At 43.1% G+C, this 26,657-nt stretch overlaps 1 protein-coding gene across 4 annotated transcripts in view; it reads right to left on the reverse strand.

Annotated features, from left to right (window-relative positions):
• The window catches only part of PPP2R2A (protein phosphatase 2 regulatory subunit Balpha), a 1,574,838-nt gene that overhangs the window by 137,350 nt on the left and 1,410,831 nt on the right, over nucleotides 1-26,657 (reverse strand). For all 4 annotated transcript variants that reach the window (XM_044083139.1, XM_044083140.1, XM_044083138.1 and 1 more), the window contains exon 8: nucleotides 8,811-8,980. In XM_044083139.1, the coding sequence (XP_043939074.1) occupies nucleotides 8,811-8,980 (170 nt within the window). The remainder of the gene's footprint in view (nucleotides 1-8,810; nucleotides 8,981-26,657) is intronic.

Raw genomic sequence — 26,657 nt, forward strand, 5'->3', positions numbered from 1 at the left:
GGTATTATGGGTAAGGGGGAGGAGCTTGGAGATCAGATCTTTAGCTTGGAAAGCTGCCGGCTCGGATCCAGGTCGGATCCGATACCCACAGGTTGCTGATGAAATGAAGTTAACTACTTCAGATCATGAGGGATTCCCTGTCAAGTGCGACCTGACGTCCAGCCAGTATACCAAAGCCTTTTACTACTTACAAGTATGTGGGACATCACACGTATGCTCCCTGCATACATAAGGCATAAATGCGACATCCACACGTACTATCCTCAGAACTGAATGCCCCAGAAGGAACACCAGTCTAAGGAAATAAAGAGCTGAATCATACATCCATAACAAAAAGCAAAACCCAGGGGGTTAGGAGGGAGGGACAGAATACTGCAATAGTGAAGAGGACATCTATTGTTATAAGATTTTACACAACTATACTATGTCCTTCTATTCTACTGTTCCAGTATTCAGAACATGAGGGAGAGTACCAAAGCTCATGAAGAAACTTGGGAGAAGGAAGGGGCAGTAGAGCTCTCTAAAAAGCCATGAAGAATGGCACTAGCAAAATTAGCTCTAGCTCTGGAGATTCCATCTAACTTGCAGTGTTTGGTGAAGGTATATACAGAAGTCCAGGTAGCTGCTTCAAGAACGGAGTTGGTGTCCATTCCCTTGAAGAAAGCACCAGAACAAACCACATCCTTAGTAAAATGAGCCTTAATAGAAAAAGGAAGGCTCTTACCATGATAAACATAACAAAAAGAAATAGCCTTAGAAATCCAAGTGGAAGTAGTCTGCTTTCAATCAGGCAATCCCAAGGATATGGGATAAATAGAAAGAAAAAGCTGATCAGATTTCCTGATAGGCTTTGTTTTATCCAAATAAAATCTGAGTTGTCTATGCACATCCAAGGTATGTAAATCCCTTCTCACTAGGAGATTGTGGAGAAGGGAAAAAGGTGGGCAAATGAATGGATTAAGTGAAGACTCATTCACAACTTTGGGCATAAGTGAAAGACTAGTACACAAGAACATCATGTCCTTATGGAAAACCAAAAAAGGAGACTTAAGAGCTTGAAGCTCAGACACCAGTCTAACTGAAGTGAAAGCCAACAACAAAATCAGTCTACCAAGAGCAATGCTGTACGGAAGCTGTAGCCGCAAGTTCAAAAGGAGCCAAAGTCAATTTCTCCAAAATAAAATTAAGATCTCAAGGAGGAGGAATAGGCTTCCTGGGTGGTCTAATATGTAGGACACCTTTGAGGAATTGTTTAGCCTCAAATCTAGAAGCTAGAGGCGGGGAAAAAGGAAGACTAGCAGAAATAACCAACAAGTGGGCCTTGACAGGGAAATAGGCCAACTCGGCATTTAGCAATTCATAGAAATAAAAGAGAACCAGTGGAACATCCGCAGTCAGTGGACCCAGGTTATGTGAATGACACTAAACAGAAAACCTCTCATTTAAATAAGTAAGATTTCCTAGCATTGGGTTTTCTGGCCTCCTGCAGAACCCTAAGCATATCCTCAGAAAAAAGGTGTCTGAATCAAAATCCCATCACTCACAGGGTCAATTGCAGAGTCAACAGGTGGGGATGGATAAGAGATTCTTTGACTTGTGTGAATAGGCCCATGCTGTGAGGCAACTTGTGATGACTGTCCTTGGCTAACTGCAATAGAAGGAACCAGTGCTGTATTGGCCAAAAGGGAGTCACCAGCAAGATTTGGGTCTGTCCTGCTGAATCTTGAACAGGACTTTCAGAATGAGGGGGTATGCATAAAGAAACATCCCGTTCCAAGAAAAAGGGCGCCCACCTACCAAGCCAGAGGACCTGGGACTCTGGCACAAAATAAAGGAAGTTGTCTGTTCAGAGAGGAGGCAAATAGACATACCTGAGGAGTATCCCACTGGTGGACAATGTCCAGAAACACATCCATGTGAAGCATCCATTCCTGAGATTGAGTCAAGGACCTGTTCAGAGTGTCTGACACAATTCTGACTGTAGGAGATGTATACTTCCTGAAGAATGACATGATACTGAACTGCAAGCCCCCAAGCCATGAGAGCTAGCCTGCAAAGAAGTTAAGATTTGCCCCCTCCACCTGTTTGTTTACATACCAGAGGACTGTGGTGTTGTCTAAACAGCTTGTGAGGACCTGGAAGGAAAAGAGGATGAAAAACCTTAATGGCCAACAGAAGCACTCATCTCTCTGATGTTGATGTGCTTCTTTCTTTGGGAAGGTGATCAAACCCCCATGTACCTTCATGGAGCCGAAAGCTGCTCCCCAACCTACAGCTGAAGCATCTGTGAACAGCTCTTGAGAAGGAACAGGAGGGATGCAGAGGGAGACCTGGGTTCAGGGTCACCTGTTGAATTCACCACTGGAGTTCCTTCTTCACAGGAGAAGGAACCGAAGACTCTAGGGGTTTTGCATGCTGCATCCAAACTGTTTTCAGGAACCACTGAAACTTCCTCATATGAAAATTGGCCACAGGTAACATTGGAATGGTGGATGTCATGAATCCCAGAAGTCTGACAAAACTCCCTGGCTGTGAGAGGGTAGAGGGAGAAGAGTTTGGAAGAAAGAAATGAGGGACAGAGCCTTTGGAGGAAGGAGAGAGGCCAGCATAAGGTCTGTCTGTATCCTGCACCCCAGGAAAACATGATCCTGAGAAGGGGAGAGAGATTATTTTGTGAAATTTGTGGTGAACTGCAGGCTTCGCAGATGGGAATGGTGAAGTATAGGTTCTGCAGCAAGATCTCTGGGGAAAATGCCTGAATTAGGTTGTCGTCCAAGTAAGAGAAAACTTGGATGCCTTGAAGTCTGCAGAAAGCAATTACAGGTGCTAGGTATTTGGTAAATATCCCTGGGGCACTAGAAGGTGCAAACGGCAAAGCAGAGAACTGAAAATGAATGTAAGCAACAGAGAAACATTTCCTGTAAAGTAGACAAATACGAATGTAAAGGTAGGCATCTTTGATACCCAGTAATGCCATAAAAGTCTGAGGAAGAATGAGAGGAAATAAAGTCTGAAGGGACAGCATGTGGAAAGAAGGAACCTTCAAGACGCTGTTGAGGGTTGAGAGGTCCAGAATTGGTCTCCAGGGACCATCTTTTTTGGGCACTAAACATTCTGGAATAAAACTTTTTTCCTCTGTGTGTGGGTGGAACATCCTGAATTGTTCAGTGATTCAAGTCTTGAAGGACTATGGAAATAAATCAGCTGTTCCCGAGGAGGCTGTGGAATGCCCATGAAGGGAGGAAGAGAATTCCAGACCATGAAAATAACCATTCTGAATAATGGAAAGAACCCATGTGTCCTGAGTAATGTTTCCCCAAACTGAAAGAGAGACAAAGGGAAAGCTGAATAAGGTTGTGGTGAGAGTGCTGGTCATAAGGTACGTGGCTTGTCAGGAATGGGCTGCTTCTGGGCAGCAGCACACTGAGAAGTCTTTGGTGGAGGAGGCCTCCTACCACCCTTTTTAGTCTTAGATGGACTGCAAACATGTTTCTGCACAAAAGCAGTGTTAGAGGGATAATTTCTGTGAAACTTGGGTACAAGTGAGACAAAATTGTGTTTCAAATCTTGTAGTGCCTTATGTTTCTCCTGCAAATACTTAAACAAATCAGCAGCAGCAGCAGCAGACCCAAACAAGGCTGTATTATCTACAGGAGCATCCAGTAACTTAGCTTTAATGTCACCTGGCATTGGTTGAAGTCTTAATGAGTACCTTCTCAAAACAGAGCCTGATGTAGCTGCCCTAGGAGATGCTTCTGCTGTATCATAACTACACTTAACCGAATATCTTGCTACCTAAGAAGAAGATCCTAATAAGGATAAGGCAAGAAGCAGATGACTGTGCAGTAATCTGGAAGAATTATCCAAAGCCACACAGACTACAGCAGATGGCACCTAAAAAGAAATTTGCCATTCTTTGGCACTTTGTAAAAGCAGTCTGGCTTCTTAGGGGCTGGGGGCTGAGAATCTGGAGTTTGGGATGCTGAAATGAAAGCATCTCATAAGGCAGGCAAAACTGGAGGAACAGCAGAAAGAGAAGGGGACTCCATCTGCAATAGGTCATAGTATCTCTTCTGCACATCACTAACCTGGGAAATATCCCATTTGAAAAACTCCTTCATTTTGGAAATAGCTTCCCCAAAAGTAATCTCTTCTATGGGAGAATCAGTACCATTAGTCTCTTCTTCTGGAAAAGCATAGTCCAGAGAAGGAATCTAGGTAAAGTAGGCTAAGGATTCATTATCTGAAGAAAATTCTTCCTGTTCCTTAACACTCTTTTGTGGTGAAGATGCCCAAGGCAGAGTGGGGACAGAGACACCAGGAGGAGGCTTAAGGGCCATAATGGTATTAAGTAAGCCTTGGATAAACTCTGCCATTCACTTTGGGGATCTCTGGGAAAAGTGGAATGCTTGGTCTTTTGCTTCTTTTTAATACGCACATCCACCTTATGAAAAGGAGAAGGGCCCGATGTTGGCCTACACTCCACAATTGTAGTTGGGACTTCCTCCCTAACTAGTGCTTGAGAGATCCCCCTACAGCTTTCTGAAATCAAGAATTCTCTGTTCCACCTGAACATCCAAAGCAGATGTCTGCAGAGCCTCCAAAGACGTGCCTGTCGTCGTATCCATGGTGACCTCGGAACCAGTTTCAGCCGAAGGATTTGACCTAAAGATTGGACGGATCTAGAGTTCTTTAGTGGCCTTGAGAGAGAGAGATGTCCGATGTAAGAGATGCAGCTGAAGAGCCAGACACACTGTGTTTGATCTTTCTCTTCACTATTAACTTGGCAGAAGACCCAGACATACCCTGCACAGCATCTTTCGTGAAGCGTTTTAAGACAGTTTTCTACATAAACAGCTAGCAAGGGCAGCCGGCTAAGCAAACTCTTAGGCACAAAGGCCTGGCAAATGGAACAACGTTTTATGGTTGTGGGTAATCCCTAAGCAAAAATAAGTACTGGTTGTGGTTACCTTTATGGAATCTGTCTCCCACACTGGCATTTGCCTTTCTTGGATGACTTAAAAAAACCTCACAAACACAACAGCAAAGGAGGAGGAGAAAAAACCCCAATGGGGCACGTATCTGAAATGGCTTGATACAGTAGCAAACAACTCAGGTGAGCAGACAAATGATCGAAGATGGCATCCGGACTGGCGGCACAGAAGTTCTGAGGAAAGTATGTGCAGATGTCACATTTATACCCTATGTATGCGGGGAGCATACATGCAATGTCCAACATACTTGTTAGTAAAAGGCTTTGGTATACTGTCCAGACGTCGGGTCACCGTTGGCAAGAAATCCTTCATGTTATGAATACTGCAAAAGTAGAATAGAAGGACATCTGACACATGCACCTTAACCATGGAATACAGATGTTTGCAAGGTTAAATGAAGATCACTTGCAAAATGACCAAATGGGATGCTAACAGTTATAGATATGCTGAAACACAGAACCATTTCCATCTGGAAAATAACATCTGCTGGATGGAAGGCTTTCAGGGAACTTTAATCACTTCTGACGTCAGTGTAATGAAATACTAGTAAGAACAGAAAACCAAGGCCCTGAGATACAACCTGCTGTTGCTCCAGCTATGCTGGACCCAACTTAAAGTGGAACACTTTCTATCATAAGTAATATGACAGTTTGAAACCACATAATTCTTGATAACCATGGGGTACAGTTAAGATAAGGGTTGGTCTTTTTTTTCCCCAAATGTTGCTTTGCTATGCAATATCAGACGGAATGAAGAAAGGCATATAACATACATCTACCACATACTCCTCCTTGTCTTGCTGCAAAGCACAGAAGAAAGTAATTCCATTCTTTTAGGTGGCAAACAGCTCAATCTTAGGAATGCACCACTTCCAGAAAATCTAGCTCAAGCAAGGCTGTTGAACTAACAGTCTCAGGTTAGCCTGTAAGAGAATCTTGGTGTCAGCTTGCATGCTTGATTCAGTGGGAAGGTGAACTGCTTAAAGTAATGCCTGTGTTTGTAATCTACTGCAAGTAGTGTATTGCCTCACACAGGTTAAGATTATACGTGTTTCTGCCAGTTCAGATGAGCACAATGGGCTGGGTTGATGGGCTAAATATGGACTGGCCTAAACTGCAGCTTCCCTCCAAGGCTTCTGGGCCAGGAGGACTGCATGCATCTTCCAACGAGTTGCTGACAAGCTACCTTTCCAGTCAGGTTCACTTTTACAGAACTTCAAAGGAACCAGGGTGACCTGACCACAATGTCAACAAAGCACAAGTCAAACTGAGGCAATTCTGTTGCAAGAATGGCAGACCCATCTGAAGGCTGGTGGGGGTTGTCCACCACTCCAGAATCCATGCCAGACAAATAGAAACAGGACACCAGAAGCTCTATGAATGCAAGACTACTCTGAAAACACAACTCGTACTCTAACAACACATTTACATTTTCAAATATGTGAATGATGCAACGAAAACCACAGTGGCCATCAAGCCCAAGAAAGTGCAAGAGGGTCTTGGCTTACACCTTCCACTGCAACTGCATCTAGAATGCAAAATTCATGGCCTCCTGGGTCCTTGGCAAAGTCAGGAACTGCTGATAATGAAGATTGACTAGCTCTATGCCAACAAAGGGAAATCTTAGAGATTAAGATTAGGCAGGACTTATCACAGAAATATCTGCTCTAAGGAAGCTAACAGGGAGTATCTAAAATGGGTCGACATGAGTCAATTGTCCAAATATAGAAACAAACGGTTCCCTCTCCTTAAGTACCTTAGATAACACAGCCCAACTCGCTGGGAAACACTTTAGGAGCCTAGGAAAGTCCATCTAAATGGCATTATTTTTGTACTGCCAGTGCTGTCTAACCTGACAGAATTAAAGTGACATCTTGTGTGAACACCAAATGAAGAAATGCCAGGAGGCATCATTCATAGCAAATAACACCATCCAACTGTTTAGTGACAACAGGGTTATGAACCTCTTGAAAAGTCACCATCTGGAACCTGAAGTATTGGATACACTCACTAAAGTAGCTAAGGTCCAGGATGGGATGGGATGGGACGGACACCCCCCCCCCCCCCCGAGACAGGAAGAAGCAGTAGAAGCCTTAGTTGCCTCCTAAAAAAGGGCTGCCTCTACAGCTCCTCTGATGACCCAAAAACCTTTAAAGACAGCTTGGTCTCTGATCACAGCTCTTTTTTGGATGGATAATCCAACAGCTGTAATAGATGGCCATCTCTGACCACCAGTCATTTTTCATCTTGGTCTGAAGCAAACTTGGTGAATTGCCACTCATGAACGGCTCTAGACAGCAGTTAAGACTGTGATATGACTGACACGGGGAGGTGGGTGGGAACAAGGTGCAAGACCCTGTGATGCACAACAGCTTTCTTCAGTCTGCACGGAGGATTCTTCTTGCTGGCCAGCTAGACCTTGACGAAGAGGTGAAGAGTACTTTTAGAAACCCACAGTACAAAGGGTTTATTTATTCCAACACATCAACCATATCCTGAGAAGCATGGCCAAAAAACTTCACCTACCTCTCCAAGAATAGGGCATAAAACTGCCCATGTTACTCCTTAAGGGAAGACAGCCTCATCTGTGCCATCCTGTACACTCAAACACCCACACCAGCATCCTTATTCACAGCAGTAGCACAGGCCATGTAGAATACCCACTCTGGAAGCTGTAAGACTAAGAGTCTTAAAACACATCCAACCAGATTACAGAATTGGTAAAGTAAAGCTCTCCTAGAAAACTGTCCACTATGAGGAAATGGAATATGGAGTGTTGAAAAAAACAGCTGGGGGAACTTGGCTTTACTTAGGAAGTGAAAAAAAAATTTAATCGACCCTGTCTAATGCTTTAGACTCAGTGTCTGAATGCAATGTAGAAAAATACTGTGATCTGTAGGTCTCGTGTTGAATCTAAAAAATCATGCAGGAGACAGCTTGAAGATGACCTGTCATGAACACTCTCCACTTAGATGTGCACATGTGGTTTTCACTTCCAATTTCTTGGAAGCCACAAAAGAATCTGGATATCAGGTGTCTTTAACAACTCTCTACAGGGATGACCCAGAAATCATCCTTTTCCGGATACAGCTCCTTATCAGATGTGCAAGGCCTAAAACTACAAGCTCTGGACATCTGAAAAAGTCAAGCAAACAAAACAGTGAATTTTGAAACTTGCTGTTGTACAATTAAATCATTTTTACATGGGGCTTCATCCCTCTACTTTCCCAAGTGGCACTAGGGGACCATACCTCCGAAGCCCTGTTTACTTGCATGTAACAGTTCTTGCTGCAAGTGGAATGCTCAGATGAACTGTAGCCTTGGATTTCACAAAATATTCTCTCACATTCACCCTTGTAGCTTAAATATTCTAAGGATCTTTAATATGGCAATTTGCCTTTTCAATTTCATAGAACTTTCTTCTAATTTGAGAAACACTTAAGGCAGTCATTTAAACAGTTAAAACATTGTCCTGCTTTATCCTTTTAATTAAAAAAAAAAAAAAAAAACTTTTTTCAGTCTCATGTTCTGATAATATGAGGTACAGTGCAAAAATAAGCATGAAGCCTGCCATCACTTTGATAACTGTACAAATCAGCTGGTGTCAGCTAAAAATTAAAAACAAAAATGAATACCATACTTCACCCTAATCATTAGGAAGAGCTACATAAAGGGATCAAAAATGAAAAATGTACTACACAAAAACATTACAACTGAACATTTAAGAATATGAAGACAGAAATCAAATAAGGGAGGAAAAATTGTCACAAAATCATATTATGCATTCTGCAAAGCTAAATTTTGTAACCCATGATACCTGGTATGTTTCCACAGGCCTGTTCTCCATACTCAAGTCCCAGATTTTTACTGAAAGGTAATCTCTGGTCATCATATAACGGCCGCTATGGCTAAATTTGACATCTGATATGGAGGAGATAATTTCAGAGAAGAACGATCTATTACTCGGATCTTCTGGCTCTTCAAATACTAAATCAGTAAAACAAAAACCTCCTCAGAATCAAACAGAAGAAAGTGTTTTACAATTATGCAATTTAAGTATCAAGAGGACAAAATATTCACAGAACAGTATTCAAATCAAGTATTTCCAACCAACAGCTAATCATCTCAAGCAAGAAATTTGGATTCCAGGTCAGAAAATTAACGAGATATTCATCTGCACCTCCAAGAAAGGTACATAGGTTCATAGCAGGTTACTAGACTAGCAGCCCTAGAGCCTTTACATGCCTAGCGATGTTAATCCCAAGTATTCATATATTTTTTTTGGGGGGGGGGGTAGTTCTCAGAATGAATTTATGAACAGAGCAGGTCCGTGATCAACATTGGCTACCCTTGTCCATAAGCGGCAAGGGTGCCACTCGGGGGGGGGGGGGGGGGGGATTTGCGGTCTCCCATCCAATTATCTAGGTTGCTTTTGAAAGGGTCAGTGAGGACTCTGTTTTATGTGACTAGGAAGTCTATTCAAGAGGACTGGGAATCTCTGGCAGACATATCTGTCTCTCCAGCATGTTCTATTAATTTCACAATTTACAATGAGATCCATAGAGTGAGTGACTCTTATGCCATTTGACTTGTGGATGTGCAGCATTTCCATTAGGGCAGGGTTGGAAACAAAAGTCACCTGTCAGCAGCCTGTAAGATAGTAAAGTGACAGGGCTTTCAGCCTGTCCATGTAGGTCATGATTTGGAGTCCCTGTATTTTCTTAGTGACAAACCTCTGTGGTCTCTCCAGATGCTCCAGGTATCTGGTGAGGTACATGCAAAAGGGTGCATTATACTCTATTAGTGGTCTGATGAGAGTCGAGTACAGTAGAGTTATAACAGCTGTGGATCTGGATGGTATGCCCTTGCTTACACGGTGCGTAAAGTACAAGGTTTTCCTTTCCACTGTGGAAACTTGGTGGGTAAAGTTCAGACTGCTTTCAACCTGTGTTCCCAAGTCTCACCACTGGGTTGGAACTCAGGGGAGTGCTCTTAACACTGTAATTTGTAGGAAATTCTGTTTTTGCCAAAGGGAATAATAATGCATTTTTTTGTATTTACTTTTAGACAAAGGCTTTGGCACCAATCATTTGTTTGTGTCAGCCCTTCTTGTAATATGTTGACACTGTTGGGGGACTCAGTGACTGCTCCCAGTTTGTAATCATCCACAAACTTGCTGAATCCAAGGTCATCTACTTTGGCCTGGACTTCTGAGTAGATGCCAAACAGTAAGGGGCCCAAGCACAGACCTCTGTGGTGCTCCACTGGTGACTGGTCTACTGGTGGAGGTGGAGTGACCAATTTTGACAGAGTATGTTCTGCCGGTGAGCCAACTGGCTACCCATCTAGTAATGTAAGGGTTAATCCCTATCTTGGGGAGTACCAGAATGATGACAGAATGGGGAACTGTGTCGAAAGCCTTGGCAGGGTTGAGATGGGCAGTGTGCATTGTCTTACCTTCATCCATGGCTTTGGTGACATTCTCAAAAAAGTCCATCAGGTTTAATTGGCATGATCTACTCAAAGTCAAACTGGGTTGGGTCCAGCATTAGGAAGTCACCTATGTCCTTGATGATAACATCCATGACAATTCTTTCCACTGCCTTGCAGATGAGGCTGGTTAGACATATGGGTCTGTACTTCTCAGGGTCAGCTGATGGCCCCCCTTTGTGCAGGGGGATTACTGTTGCTGTTCTCCATTCCGCAGGAACACAGCCAGTTCCTCAAGCTATGATCCAAGAGAACGCCAAGTGGGTCTGCTAGATCTTGTTTTAGATTGTTTAGTAAACAACCTGGGATATTATCTGGTCTCACTGACGCCATGTTTTGGGGCCTTGGTGAGTGCAGAGATTACCTGTTCTCTAGAGATACTAGGAAGAAAGCTGGTGTCAAGTATGCTTTGAGATATGGTAGGTGGGGAGAGGGGGGGGGGGGGGTTGTGCAGAATCTGTCAGCTAGCAGGTTGGCGATATCTTCCGGTGCAGTATGAGTGATCACATCTACAACCAGTTCGCCACATAGCTGGGCATTTCCTTTTAGACTTCAGACACAGTTAAGGAATGCCTTATGATTATCCTTGGCTAGAGATGTAATTTTACTTTTGTAATTTGCATTAGAAGACTTTACAAGATTTCTGATTTTCTTGTTTAGTACACGATTCAGAGTTACAAGTTCTTCAATACAGACTCAAGTGAAAATTTTCTTATCAAAAGGAAAATACAGTTTACAGTTCTGTTCTAATAGCCATGGGGTATATTAAAAGAAAGACAGCTGGGGGGGGGGGGGCAAGCTTCAGAAAGTCCTTTCTAAAAGCTATCAGAGGTACATAAAATTCCTCTTCCTCCTCCCCTGTAGCACAAGGTGATTAAGTTCAACGGGAGTTACTGGGCATACAGTTCTGGGAGACTCTTGAGGAGTCAAACCTAATTTCCCAACTGCCCCAAATCCAGACCTCTCAACCGTCCCTGTTCTGGTCCTATATTTAGGCCTGATTTACCCCCTATATGGAGTATCCCTACTTTTGGAGTAATGTCCACATTTGCACGCTTGATTTACCCTCACCCCATCCCACACACACAATTTTCTGAACCCCTCATCAGATGTGATTTTTGAAGCTGTCTAGTGAAAAGAAAACTACACTACATGACCAACAAATTAGGGGTAACAATAATTTAAAGTGGACATATTTTACCTTTCAGTTTTTCTTAACGAAAAAAATAAATGACCTTGTATGGTAGAATTTTGCAATTTAGTTCAATGAAGTCTATGTATTTTACAAAGCAGTTCAATAAAGTCTGTATTTTACACTTTCTGATAATCTGCTTATATTGTTCTATCATTTTTGTCGCTCTGTTTTTAATATTTTTGAGAAGTATCCCACATTCCTACTAGAATTGGAGAGAGTTATGTGCTGTGCTATTCAAATGTTACGCTAATTAGATGTCCGTAGTTTTAGATGGATGTTTCTAGTTTTCATGGGCCTTTGTTCCTATTTTGAATAACTGCAGTTTGAGGTATACCCAGTGCCCTGTCTGGCCAAGTGACTTGCTCAAAGTCACACAGTAAGTAATTGGACGTTAAGGAAATCAAACTGCACACAAATGCCCGCTCATTAACAGTTCATGTCCTTAAACCTATGCACTGCCAGACTGCAATAAAACAAAGAATTACCAAACACAATAAGTATGTAAAAAACAAGAAAGAAAAGCATGCACTACAATAGCAGCAGACAATACCAAAAAAATGGCATACATCTAAAATGAGCTTGCGGATGCCAGAAAAGCATTATAAGTATTATGAAGAACTACTTCTGGGCAACAGTGTATGACACGTTTGGGCACTGCTCCACACAAACTCTGAACCAAAAAACAGTTTATAATGACTCCTGTATTCAGCAAAGATAAACATGGCATGCTCATCAAAGCAAATTTTACCAAAGAGAGCAATTTACTAAAAATACAGTTCACTAAAAAGATCCACAACTTATAGCATAGAAGTTGCTCATCAAAACCAGATTAATACACAATGAAAAAAGACTGCCTAAAATGAGCACTTTGGATGGTTTCAAAGATGATGACACAAGGAAATGCAAGCGTAGTATTCAACAAGATGACACATTCTAAGTTTCTCTTTACATCTCTGTACGATCTCTGGTGTGGACCCTACATCATGAATGATCATCATAACTATGATGAGTATTATAGAAGAAATTTCAATGTTCACAGAGTATTAATAAACAATAAGCATGCTCTTACATCATCTTTTTATGAATTACAGTTTGTCAAAATTTCAGCTAGTTCCTGCACCTCAGGGCAAACATATATCTAAATCTGATGCATGCATGCAATAGATTCATGTGCAAGATACATAAAAGTTGCCATCCCAACTGCCTACCAGTTCACCAACAATTAGTTATGCCTTCCTGCAAATCAGGAAACAGTGACAATATCCACCCATATTGTCAACAAATATGCAGGTGTACATTTGGCTAAATTACGGGCAGCCATTCCAAAAGATGAAGCTCACTGGAGGAGATGCTCATATGCAAAGGGAAGGGGAAGGTATAACCTAGCCTATCATGGAGGATTCTCTTCAAAGACCACTGTATAATGAACATTAACCACTCTGCCTGATTGGTCTTTGGTTGGAATGAATCTGAAACAATACAACCACAAGGGTGAAAGGAGCTAAAAAAATCATGAGACATTACTCAAAGCCAAGTCTTGCAGTATGGACTTGTGAAGACGCCCTTAGTCATAATCTCAGCTAAAACAATGAACACAAAAGAGCAAGTGGCCAAAGCATTTGTAACATTTTTAAACAAGCACGGCAGAAAATCAGTCACACAGATGAGTGGGCACTGATCACAGAAAGTTAGCAACCTGATGAGATAAAATTCAGTTGGCATTTTACTTGGATGCTCTCTGATTTATGACTACAGACCTTTCTATCCTTGAAGCAAATGGGTCAATCAATGCCATGCACCTGCTTCATGTAACACATTTGCTGGCAGACTTGGGGTCTCTTTCACAACTTGTTTTCACCACTGCAAAGAAAACCAGGAAGTGATCAGGTGGTTTAGGAGCAAATCGGAATCCTCCTTCAGAAGGAAATATGATTAGTTCTGCGCGGCACCTGATTTTATAAAGTCAGACAGGGTTCCCTATTCACATCAGGATCTGAAGGTCCAAGATCCTAAAAAAAAGAAATGCCACCTGGAAGACTGTCTTTTAAGAAACTACCTTCAACAATGTAAAGCTATTAGGCAGAAATACTGGACAGGCAAGCCCATCAATAATGAAGTTAAAGTCCTTATGGGGGGGGGGGGGGGGGCGGCTCTAAGTGAGGAATGAGATGCAACATCCTTTTAAAGGACTGCATTACCAGAAAATGAAGGCCCACAATCTTGCCTTCTACGAGGTTATGATGCACAGAATTTAAAAAAGGACACTCACACCTTGGTCTTGCAGTAACTGAGGCCGAAATTATTCACATGCCTGACCACAAGCCAACATCATCTGTAAATTAGCCAGACAGGGTGGCACTGGATATGATTCTGTCCAAATGGAGAACCATTTATACTTGGAGGCAAAGGCCAAAAGAATGGCGGACGTCATGCTATCATCAAGTTTTTAGGCCCCACACAGCAAATCCAAAGGTACAAGAGAACTTCCAGGAAGGAAATTGGCTGTTGCCCAGTCATGGAGGATATATCTTTTGCTAGGACTGGGTGAATTTCCTGAACTGGCAGGATAAGGATTCCTAAAACCACCCCCTTCTTAGCAACCGGGGGGGGGGGGGGGTGAGTTTTAGTCTTTCATCTCTAAACTTTGCAATGAGATACCGGATCAACAGGAAGCCATGAAGGAATCCTCCTTGCTTCTGGAATAATACATCCACAGCTACCTCCCAACTATGCAGTGCTGCACTTCTGGAGTGCCTCACTGTCTGAAGACTCAGCCCTTCTGTTGTCTGTGAATCTGCAGCTCCTGAAACAGACTGAAATAATAGCTAACAGACTCAATCAGCTCATTAATTTCCCTGGGAATGTTAACTGATGATATGGAGATACCACTCTGCTTGCAAATTACTGCCAGACTAGCATCACTTACTGCACATGCTGGTTGTGCTCTTTGTGCCTCCTTGCTTACTAAGTTACCATATAATGGACTGGCTGTATGGCCAAAGCATACCCCAGTGACAGAATTCTGACAAAATAAATATCTGTCAGCATGTGGTGGCTCTACAGCCACTGACAAATCACAACTCAGTGCAACATTCACAGCCTCAAGTATACCACAGGCATCATGAAGACCACAACAGTCATAAGGAGCACAAGATGAAGCACAATCTGAACGGGAACTCAAGTTACATCTTCACCCAGATGGCCAATACAACAACCTACTTGAACTTTCTAAATGGATGAGAATAGCAGACACTAGACAGTATATTCCAGCTCTACACCTACAAAAGCTATCATGTGAGTAGACAGCAGCTGACAGTATACTCGCTCTATCCATCTCAGAGACAATGGCATTGTAAATCTCATCATAGCAGCCTGAGTGGGAGGTAGGCCAATGCCCTCTATTTCATTATCAGCAAGTACAAGCTTGCCAACAACCTCGCAAAAAGATGAGCATGTAAGTGATATGTGCTGTATATGGTGGGTGACTGGACAACCATGACTAAATGTGCACAAAATGAAAATGGCACAAGGGGGAGACAGGCCTGCACCGAGCCTGGTACTGGCTTCAGACCATATTGCCATCCAGATCTGTTCTCATACCCTCTACTCTAACCCTCACACACCCAACCCCCCCCCCCCCAAAAAAAAACACTGGTTTGGGTTCTCGGCCCCACGCTGTAGTCATCAGAAATGAAGACCCAAGTAATACAGGACCAGCTGGCTTGGCTAACCCTGGTATGTAGTCCTGGGACAGGAATCCCGGGACTCCAAACTCTTCTGAGTTATGGCTGGATGATTAGACAGGCCACTCTGTGATCAGGTAAGGTCAGTGTTGATGCTGCAGATTTAAATCCTCAAAAAGGGACAGCTAAGGACTGTGCCTCTTAAGGTCCAATTACCTTCCATCAAAGAGAAAGTTGGGCAATGGCTTGTTTCTTACCCAAAAATGGGCACAGCCATACCTCTCAACTGTCCAGATTTTATACTCATATTTTTGGTCTGTTCTTCATACAACTTGTGGTCTTCTGACAAATCAATGAGTACTGAATTCTCTAAATAAGGACAGCAATTTAAGTTTCATATTTCATATAATTCAGAAAATGCACTAAACCTTTTATTCTAGCAATTTCTAAGTTTATACGAGCAATACTTAAAAATTGTCCCTATTTTTGGGCCTTCGTCCAGATTTCTTGTTCTAAGAGGTTGAAAGGTATGGGCTCAGCACCTCTACAGGGACTGGAAAGGTTAGCACTGGTCCTACCTACAAGGAAAGGTATGCAGTGATTAACTAACCAAAGCTCGCTTTCCCTCTCTCTCTCTCTCTCTGTGGTGATGCAGCTTATGCCAGAGCCTTCAAAAGGTCAAGCCATCTGCAATGGCAAGAGGAAGGAGAGGAGTTTTCCAACTCTGTAACAAGTGACAGGGTGTGCCTGCTGACACTTCAATTTTTACATCATGTTCCTTCCAAAGACAATATCACTGCAGGTCTTGGATGGTAACTCAACAGCCAAACGTAGGTCTGTAGGACATGAAACGCAGAACAACTGATGAAGGCAGGATCAAGATTCAAACTGTAAGAGTAGGGGAGAAAAGCAGCAATCAAGTGTGTGTGTGTGTGTGTGTGTGTGTGTGTGTGTGTGTGTGTGTGTGTGTGTGTGTGTGTGTGTGTGTGTAAAAAACAGAGTACACTTCCAGATCATGTGGGTGACACTACAGCATACTGCCAAAAGGGCATGTGAGCTTCCTAAACGTTTTGTGAACTGTAACTGGTCAAAGGGAGGAATACAAACAATAACTTATCATGGAAGATTCTCAATACAGTAAACTCTCAGTTAATGGTCACCCATGGGGATTGGTACGCTGGATAACTAGTTTCTGGTTGCATGACAGTTGTTACTAAAAATAGGCCTAATACTGTACCCTATACTATTTGTTTGGTTTGACTTGTCCTCAGGCTGTGGAAAGACGGAATTTTTCCCATCTTCCTTTTTAAAACTCAAACTCTAAAAACGTAAGGTATATTTCTTTGGGGGGGGGGGGGACAAAGTGCAACACATGAAAATTGTACTGTATTTCTTCCGATATTTTTTCCAGTTGCTTGAGTTCCAGTTAATTGCGAGTTTACTGTATTAGATTTTTATTTATCTTAACAGCGACATCTCTTTACATTCTTCACATGCATCATAGTCGTACTTCGTTTTCTCAAGCTGTAAGTTTTTCTTTAGGATAACAGCTATTACTATCTCAGCATCCTTTTCATTTTTGCTGTTGCAGTTATTGCCCTTACAAATGTGTAGTACTTTCCTAGGCTTCTGTTTCACAGATGCAGCCCTATGCACTAAATTTAAGCTGCCATAGTTTTGGACACTATTCCAGCTTTGAAAACTCCCTTTCATTTTGTTTTCTTGCATAACAAATCTGTTGCAAGTCAACTGTCAACTGAAAATGACATCAATCTGCCTTCTAGAATTTGCTGCTGCTTACAACATATTAAGATAAAGACTGGAACCAGTACTGGCCACTGTGGTACTAGCATTAAGTACACGTACAAAGATCACTCTGTGAAGATATACTGTTATGGTAACAGTAAATCATAACATTTAGGGTATATCCTCTACTTCTTGTCGTCATCCCTTGGGAAGTTATATGGAAAAGATGGCAGTGGTTGATTTACTACCCAAATATCCCTGTCAACTCATAAAACATTTAATCTATTTTGCTATTAACGTCATTGCTGCTCCTTAAACTAACTTGTTCTGAAGAACTAGAGGTTTATGTCTCAATTTATCGACTTAATGGCTCAGTACTGACATCTGTAGTGAACACTGTGGAACTATGTGCCTCCATCTGTTCTGCTCCTGAGCTTTGGCAGCTTTGTGAACTGGATGTCTGATCTATTGCAATGGTGTACATCGATTCCTGCCTATTCTACTGTGATTAACTTGGATACTTTGCAAGCAAGTGATTCTTCTTTGGATGTTACTATGTCTTCAAGGTGTCATGTTAACTATCCTCTGATTATGATTCTGAAGACATGGAACACCCTCCCATTACTGTGCAGTCTTGACCCGAACTGAATCACCTGATGGAGAAGCAGTTAGCAACTACAATATATTTATTTATACAGGGACCTATAATTTTATTAGAACCAACTGTGATGCCTGGACATAGGTCGCATAACTGCTGTTCCATCATAATGTCTGCAGAGGTTATAGGTTCATAGGACGATACTAGGCTACTAGCCCGGAGGCCCTTATAAGCCTAGACAAGAATTTTGCCCATGTTCCCACATTGTCAGCACCTGTTTCCCTGTCCAGCAGGGACACAGGTGGGATCCCAGGGGTGTATTTTTTGTTTCCCATCCAGTCATTCAGGTTCATTTTAAAGGCAGCTAGTGAGGTACTCTGGGTACTCTGCTTGACACGGACAGGGAGTCTATTCCACAGATGGGGAGTCTTTGGGAGACAAATCTATCCTGCCAGCAAGTTCTATTAATGTCACAGACCAGTTTGAGGCCTTGCGTGTGGGTTGTGCGAATGGAGTTTGACTTATGGATATGCAGCAGCTCCATCAAGGCTGGGTCTGAGACAGCCTTGCATGCCAGACACAGGTCACCCCTGAGCAGTTTGTACGAGATTGAGTACAGGGACAGGGCTTTTAGCCTATCTGTATAGGACAGTTTCTTGAGACCCTGGATTTTGCTGGTCAGGAACCTCTGTGGTCTCTCCAGCTGCTGCATGTGCTTGGCAAGGTACATGCCAAAGGGGGAACTGCAGTCAATAATAGGTCTGATAAGGGAGGAGTACAGGGATGTTAAGTCCTTGTCCCTGGATGAAATACCTTTACAACAGAGGCAAAGTGGTAGTCAAAAGTTAGTTCGCTATCAACCTGGGTGCCCAAGTCCCTCATCACTGACTGCATGCTCAGCACGTTATTAATGACATAATTAATGGAGGCGGCATTTTCCCCAAAGGGGATAATGATGCATTTTTTGGCATTCAGTTTGAGGCCATGCTTCTGGCATCAGTCATTAGTTTGTGTAAGGCCCTCTTGGAGGATGTTAACATCACTAGGGGAATTTAAGACAGCACCCAGCTTGCAGTCCTCTGCAAACTTGGTCAGCCACAGACCACTGGTTTTGGCTTGTACCTCATAAAAGTATATCCCAAATAGTAGAGGTCCCAAGACCGATCCTTGGGTATGCTGCTCGTTACGGGTCTACAAGAGGTGGCTTCCCCTGTTTTGACTGAGTGGGTTCTATCAGTGAGCCAGTTAGCTACCCATCTGGTAACACAAGTTGATGCCTAGCTGGGAGAGTTTTATCTATTATGCCCGAGTGGGGAATAGTGTCGAAGGCTTTGGATAGGTCAAGGTAGGAAGTGTGCACAGTCTTTCCCTCGTTGATGGCTTTGGTGACTGTTTAGAAGAAATCGACCAAGTTTAACAGGCATGATCTCCCTTTGACAAAACCAAATTGTGTGGGGTCCAGCATTTGGAGGTTGCCAATGTCCTTGTTTATAAGGTCCATGATAATGCATTCCATAGTCTTGCAGATCAGGCTAGTTAGGCTGATGGGCCTATACTTTCCTGGGTCGGTGGATGCGCCACCTTTGTGTAGAGGGATAACAGTGGCTGCTGTCCTCCATTCGGCTGGGAAGAAGCCGGTGCTCAGGCTTTGGTTGAACAGGGTACCTAATGGTGCTGAGAGCTCATGTCTGAATTCATGTAGGATGCAGCCAAGGATGTTGTTGAGTCCCATGGAGGCTGTATTTTTTGCATTTGAGAAGGCATTAAAGACCTGCTCCCTGGTGATGAGGGAAAGGGGCAGGTGCTGGGGATGTCTTGGTTCACTGATGTTGTGGACAAGGGGATGAAGTTTTCAGTGAACCTGTTTGCTAGCAAGTTGGCTATATATATGGCATTTGTGTATGTGATATTCTTGACCATCAGTTCAGAGCAGATTTGGGTGCTACCTTTGAGACTGTGGACATATGTGAAGATGGCCTTGCGATTGTCCTTAGTGGATGTAGCCAATCTGGACCAGAGGCTAGCCTTGGAAGATTTCACTAGTGACCTTATTTGCTTGTTCAGACAAAGGAGAGATTGCTTCTGACTTAGCACCTGCTCCTTCTTGGTATTGGACAACATTTTTTTCCCTTTCATTATAGTTTGTTTATTGCTGCTGTCAACCACACAGGTTTAACTCTTCTTTGAGGAAGATGACTTGGTCCTGTCAGGTACTGCTGAGTCCATGGCAACTATGTAGATGCTCATATAATTTTTCTGGTGTAGGCTTGGACATTAGTGCTAGTTCTAATTGAAGGGATGACCTGTTCTCAGGAGGCTGTAGTCAGCTTTGGAACAGTTTTTTTTTTGTTCGCCCCTGGGGGGTGGGGGAGGGGGTCAAGGTAGGGGAGATGGTGACTTTGAAAGTGACTGCTTTATGGTCAGATCTTACCAAGGAGGATGACACTGTAGGGGTGCTACAGTGGCTACTCATGTTGATTAGGACTTGGTCCAGGATATTTTCACCTCTTGTGGGGGTGCTGACCAGCTGATCCAATGCATTGGCAATGACAAAGTCGAGGAATTTCTGGGTGTTCGTGTTTTGGCTAGAATAGGTCTTTCACTCTGTAGTTGGGTAGTTAAGGTTGTCCAGGATGAGGGTCGAATCTTGATGGATTCAAGTAAGTGTGAATAGGTGGAGTGGGCGTCCTGAGTCATGGTTAGGGGTTTGTAGCTAGCTGTAATTTGAAAAGGTGTTTTGTCAACAGTTAACTGCACCTGGAGTGGCTCCTGTGCATTATACTGTTTAACCACCCTAGAGGTGTGTACATCTTTGACAAATACTGAAACTCCACCTCATTTGGCTTTGTAGCCCTCTGTTTGGGGTATGAAAGAATGGTAGGATGAGTAACCTGGTAAAGCTGGAGTGATCTCCACAGCCCTGAACCAAGTTTCTGTAACTACACAAAAGTCAGCATCTTCCAGCACAAGGGATGCTTGCAATGAGTGCAGTTTCATGTATAGACTCTTCGTGTTTAGCAACATGACCTTTAAATTTTGTTTAGAAGAATTTTTCACGCTGGTAATGCTTTCCTCATGACTTTACCTAAAAAAGGCACTATGGGAGAGGCAAGAGCCTTTGCCACAAGAACTGAAGCCCAGCGGGGACAGATGTAGACAATCTCTGGCAAAGCATCATGGTCTCTCAATCACATCTTCCCAGGCTGTCAGGTACATGATTCCCTTGGAATGACACCAGAAACTAAAACAGCTGTTAAAGTCAGTCATTTTCTGTTTGCATTGAGGCATCATTCTGGGTAATGGTAGGATACTGCTTAAAGCTAGGGACATACCTGCCTGTGACACATTTAGTGAGCTCAATAATGTCTCTCTTCATATAATCCAGAGAGGTACACCTCACGGCATTCATACCAACATGGACTATGACAGTTGTAACAGTACCTGTTGAGAGACTTGGATGCCTACGTGATATGGCAGATTCTAGCATCTGACCAGCAACTTTCCATGACTTTCTCCTTGTCTAGCCAGGTGAGGGGCACATCTGTGTCTCTCCTGATAGTCTCACCTATGACTAGTACATGCTGGGTTTGTGGCTGGGCCTTAGAGGCTGAGAGACATGGGCATGTGTTTCATCTGTGGTGCTTGGTGCTGTGCGTTGTGATGTGCATGTGTGTTTTTGCCTCAGAAGTCTCTCTTGTTTAGGTATGCTTTTGTTGAGAACCTCTGCATAAGTGGGTGAGTGTTGCATAGGTGTGAATGGTCTTTTATAGTTTTTGTGCAGACAAGCTTCTCAGTGCCAGATGTACTGGCTTGTGAATAGAGACAGCAAGGATCCTAGGTTCTTAATGTAATTGCATCTCTCACATATTGTGTTCCTACATGGGAGTAGTAGAGGGTTGTCCGTGTACATGAGGCAGTTGCTACACTGTCTCAGGATGCCCATATCAGCCAGACTAGCAGGAGAAACCACAGGAAATTGGTTATGCATATGTATATACCCACCAATGAACCCATTCCATCCGAGGCACAAAATGGGCAAACCAAAGTGGCAGCCATCATCTTTGCATTATGGACTCCGATTTTTTTTTGATAAGCCCTACTGAGCCCTGCACATATCAAATGTGTTTGAGATGTTAGCTATGCAATGGGCCTATGTGACGAACATTCATGTCTTCACAACCAGACCCTGTTCCCCACAAACAGCATTGCCTCTTTAAATCCCCAGTCTTCACTAGGGACTCAACTGCAAAGTGCATGTGCCTGTCCATGGCATTTCCCACCTCTTCTTGGTCTCTGAACAGACACAAGCAAGGAAACCAACTCTCATCATTACTATCCTCCCCCACACCTGCCACAACAGCTGCTAACTGAACTGGTCACCTCCCGGATCATAGTCAGGACTTCAACTTTCTATGCCAATGGAAAGGGCTACACTTGTGGATACTGCTGTTTAAGACTTTATAGAGTGCAATGAACTTCCTTACAGGATGGGATATTACTCCAAGTCAATGTTTTCTGCTTCCTTTTATCTTTCTGCATTTCAGTGGCTACATCTCATTTCTAGACTGCTTTTTATCTGTGGACTTGATCATGACTGGACAAACAACTGAGGTCTTACTGTTCTGACCCCCCCAATAAACTTTTATGTATGACTTTCTAAATAAAAATGGTACTTGCGCTGTCTTTTTTGTCTCGTGATCCAGTTTCATTAAACAAATATTTTTATCTCCAACTTTCACTGTTTTACTTTCACTGTGAATTATGAATTTCTCAGGCATTATATTTCTTGTCTTTTACAGTTATTCAAACTGTATTTCCGATTTACTTCATACACGTCAGAGCTTTATCAGTCCCCTACTAACTTTACTGAAATGTTGGACTGTTCCCTTGTCTCTTTAGAACCTCAGTACATATGTGAGGCACTTGAAGACAGTGTTAAGTGCCTCTCTCTTCTCTGAGCCTTTTAACCTTGAAGACAGTCTGACTGCAGTAAATGACCAATGCAGGATATTTTGAGCCTTGTGGCTCTTTGTGAATTTTTATATTTAAGACCTCGTGGTTCTTAATGTTTTGTTTTTATATATGATCATAAACAAGAAAAGAAAACACTACTAAAAAAGAACAAGTAGCTGGAAAACATAAATTATCTACATATATAATTATTCAGAGAAAGTAGGAACGATAGTTTTAGTCTTACTTATAGTGCCCACTCCTTAAAGACACAAACCATATATTACTTACCATAACTCTAGATCTGCATCAGCAATATCAAATCCATCACCTGTAGGACTAAGACCAGCAGATACCAAGCTTGTCCCACAAATTTCTCCCAAGTTATTAAAGTCCTTTCTCTTACCCATAATTCCTAATAACTAGGGTCCTCTTTCTCCAGATCTCTAATTTCCAGAAGTCATAGCCTCCTAACAGCACTAAAGAATGATCAACCACAAAATAGTCTCCCAACAAGACAACATCCAGTGAACCCCAAAGCACAAGCAGAAATTGACAGTTAGACAGCATTATGGTTTAATAAGTAACTATCATATTTGTCACTGGGAGTTTCAACTCAACCACCACCAGGACACAGTCTTAAGCTAAACCTCTTGGATGGCTTTCCCTAATAAAGGCAGCAGCTGTTCTGAACTTGGAAGCAATATTTGTCTTACAGTGCCTTTCAAACATATTCAGTACTGCCCAAGTATCATCCACTGAAACATTCTTGAAAAACAATTGCAAGGTAACCATAGATGTTTCAATATGAGCATTTGCAACCTGTGATAAGGATTTACCATACATCTGATAACAGAAAGTAATTTACTAAGACAGCTAAGAGGAAAAAATAAGTTATGTCCTTACCATAACCTTCCATCTGAGTTGTTGCTTTTCATTTGTCTTCAACCTGAGGGACTGTGATCTGGCACTGATCCGACTCGGCCATGTACTCCAGCATCGGATCAAACGTCCAAGCCCCTCCCCTACCCACAATGCTCCACACTCCCTCCCTTCCCCTCAGATTGAGTTTATTGCAGATCAGCACCAACCCAATACAGTCTACATGCCCTCTAAAGGCCCACATACTCAGAGCCAGCCAGGACAAAAGGGCCTATATGTCTCTTCAGTCCAGTCCACTACACAGCCCAAATAAGGCAGGTGGGATGAAGGGAGGGACAGCTGAAAACAAATGAAAAGCAACAACTCAGATGGAACATTATGGTAAGTACATAACTTATTTATCTGAAGCTGTTGCTGTTGACAGAGTCCCTAGCTACTAAAAAAAAAAAAAAAAAAAAACCTGGGAGGTTCGCATGGGAGGATAATTCCAGAGCACAGCTGTGCCAAAAGATGCTCTGCTCCGGGAGACCAGATCCAATTTATAACGAGAAATAAAGGTATGCAACGAGGACCAGGTAGGAGCAGAACAGATATCAAGAGGAATCCTTGACCAAAAAGCCACAGAAGTAGACAGAGATCTGGTGGAATGTGCCCATACATGTCCTGGTGGAGACAAACCTTTAGCTCGATAGGCCAAAGAAATACACTCTGAAATCCAGCAAACAATCGTAACCTTAGAAACAGGCTTTCCCAAATGAGGTTAAAAAATGAGACAAAGTTGATCCAATTTACGCAAGCTTTTGGTTCTATAGTGATAGAAACGCAATAGTCTGTGCACGTCTAGTAAGTGCAAGTTGTACTACCCTCTATTTTGGAAATTTGGGAAGAAAACTGGCAAATTAACGACCTGGTTAATATTTGATTCCAAAGCCTTCGGCAAGAAAGATGCACTGGTCTGCAGGGACACTATATCTTTATGAAAAAACTATATGGGGGGGGGGGCTTAATAGATAAAGTTTGAAGCTCAGAAACCCTTTTGGCCGAGGTAATTGCCACAAAAAAAGCAGTCTTCCATGACAAAAACTGCAAATCAACCGAGGCTGCTGGTTCAAATGGGGTAGAAACCAAACCCTGCAAAACAAAGGTTAGGTCACAAGGAGGTGCGGGGTCCTTAACCAGAGACCTAAGAAGAAAAGCACCTTTCAGAAAGGCTTTACAGAGTTTAGACAAAGCTAAGGAGGCAGAATTTTCACCCATATGGAAAATGGAAATCGCTGTCAACTGGACCTTAACAGTAGAGAAGCTAGTGCCATTATTAAAAATGTAAGCTAAAAATTCCAAGATGGCAGAGACTGGCACCGTAAAGGGAGCCAGGTCATGCTTAGAAGCCCAGATCAAAAAACGCTTCCAGCTTCCATTTGCTGGAGTAGATCCTCCTGGTAGAAGTTTTGTGAGCAGCAATCAGGATCTTTTTGATAGGAGAAGAAAGCCCATGAGTCCTTGCTATCATGGAATTTGGAGCAGCCAAGCCGTGAGCTTCAGGTTGACTAAATCCAGGTAAGGAAACCCTGACAGGTGTGCAATCAGATCTGGAACCAGATCTAAAGTCCAGAGAGGACACACTATACGAGACCACAAAGTGGGGAACCAAACTTGACAAGGCTAGAAAGGGGCAATGAGGATAACGGAGCTCCCCCGCCAAAGAGTTTTCTGAATAAACTTGGGAATTACAGGAAGTGCATACAGTAGACAGGAGGGCCAAGCGTGGGCTACAGCGCCTCTGGGTGACTCTCCCAGAAGGGGTAACAGAGTGAAATACTCGCTGCACTTCGTACTGGAAGTATGAAGAAATTGCAGCAAGGCCGACCCCACTTTAAAAAGATGTTGTCTGCTACTGACAGATTCAGAGCCCACTCGCAGGGCATCAGAATAGATTGGCTGAGCATGTCTGCTAGGATGCTGGACTTACCCGGAATGTGTGTTACCAGCAAAAAACAGCCAGTGGAGATCACCCACTCCCCACAATCTCATGGCCTCGTGGTAAAGGGTATAAGATTAGGTCCCCCCTTGTTTCTTGATGTACCACATTAAGGACATATTGCCCGTTTGTATGGCAATAGTCCCAGGAGGAAGAAAGGCATGGAGAACTTGCAACGCCAAAAGCACCACCCTCATCTCCAGGTCAATGAAATGCAGACTGGTCTCCAGAGTAGACCACATGCTTTGGACTGTCCTTCCCATTCAATGCCCCCCCCCCCCACCCGAGCAGGGAGGTGTCTGTGACCACCATGATCGCGAGGGAAGAACAAAGAAGAATGAAGAATGAAGAAAGGAGATACGGTAACCTCTGGATTTGAACTGCAGCATCCAACAACCATTTGTAATGGACTCTCAAGGCTGTTGGGTGCAGCGATTGACCCCCCTGGCTGCCTCCAGAGACGAGCAGTTGGGCAATCCCTCAGGATTGCTGGAAGGATCTGTCTGAGAAAGAATCCCGAGAACCCTAGTTCTTCAGACTTCTTATGCCACAAGGGCGGCATCTGTCATATCTCCCTCTGCCCCTGGGGGAAGACTAATCCTGACTGTCCTGGAGAGAACCATGAGACTTCTGAAACCACAGCTTCTTGACCCCATACTGACTCCTTTTATATGGAGTTCTGCTTGAATTCCTAACACTCACAGCAAATGAAAGCTGTCCTTTAGGTTTGAAAAGATGGCTGGGATGGTAATTTTCTTGGCAGGATAGGACCCTATAGCTTAGGTTACTGCAACAATGATAATGTTGCACACAGGTGAACAGTAGTCTCTCCTTTGATAATCCCATTGCCACAGTAGTCAAGAAATCCTTCTATGTGGCACACCTCATCACAAAGGGGTTCACCTCCAGAAAAAAAAGAGGTCATTGTTCCTCTCTACTCATCTCTCATCAGACCCATTATAGAGTACAATGCCCAGTTTGGCATGTACCTCGCAAGACATCTACAACAACTAGAAAGGCCACAGAAATTCCTCACTAAGAGGATTACCAGCCTCAAACAGATGCCATAAGCAGACCGTCTCAAAAAACTCCAGCTCTACTCCGTTGCTCATCGCCTACTCAGAGGCGACCTCTACCTAACA

The sequence above is a fragment of the Protopterus annectens genome, chromosome 9.part0, assembly GCF_019279795.1.
Source record: "Protopterus annectens isolate FY-2018-M chromosome 9.part0, PAN1.0, whole genome shotgun sequence".
Lineage (NCBI taxonomy): Eukaryota > Metazoa > Chordata > Ceratodontiformes > Protopteridae > Protopterus > Protopterus annectens.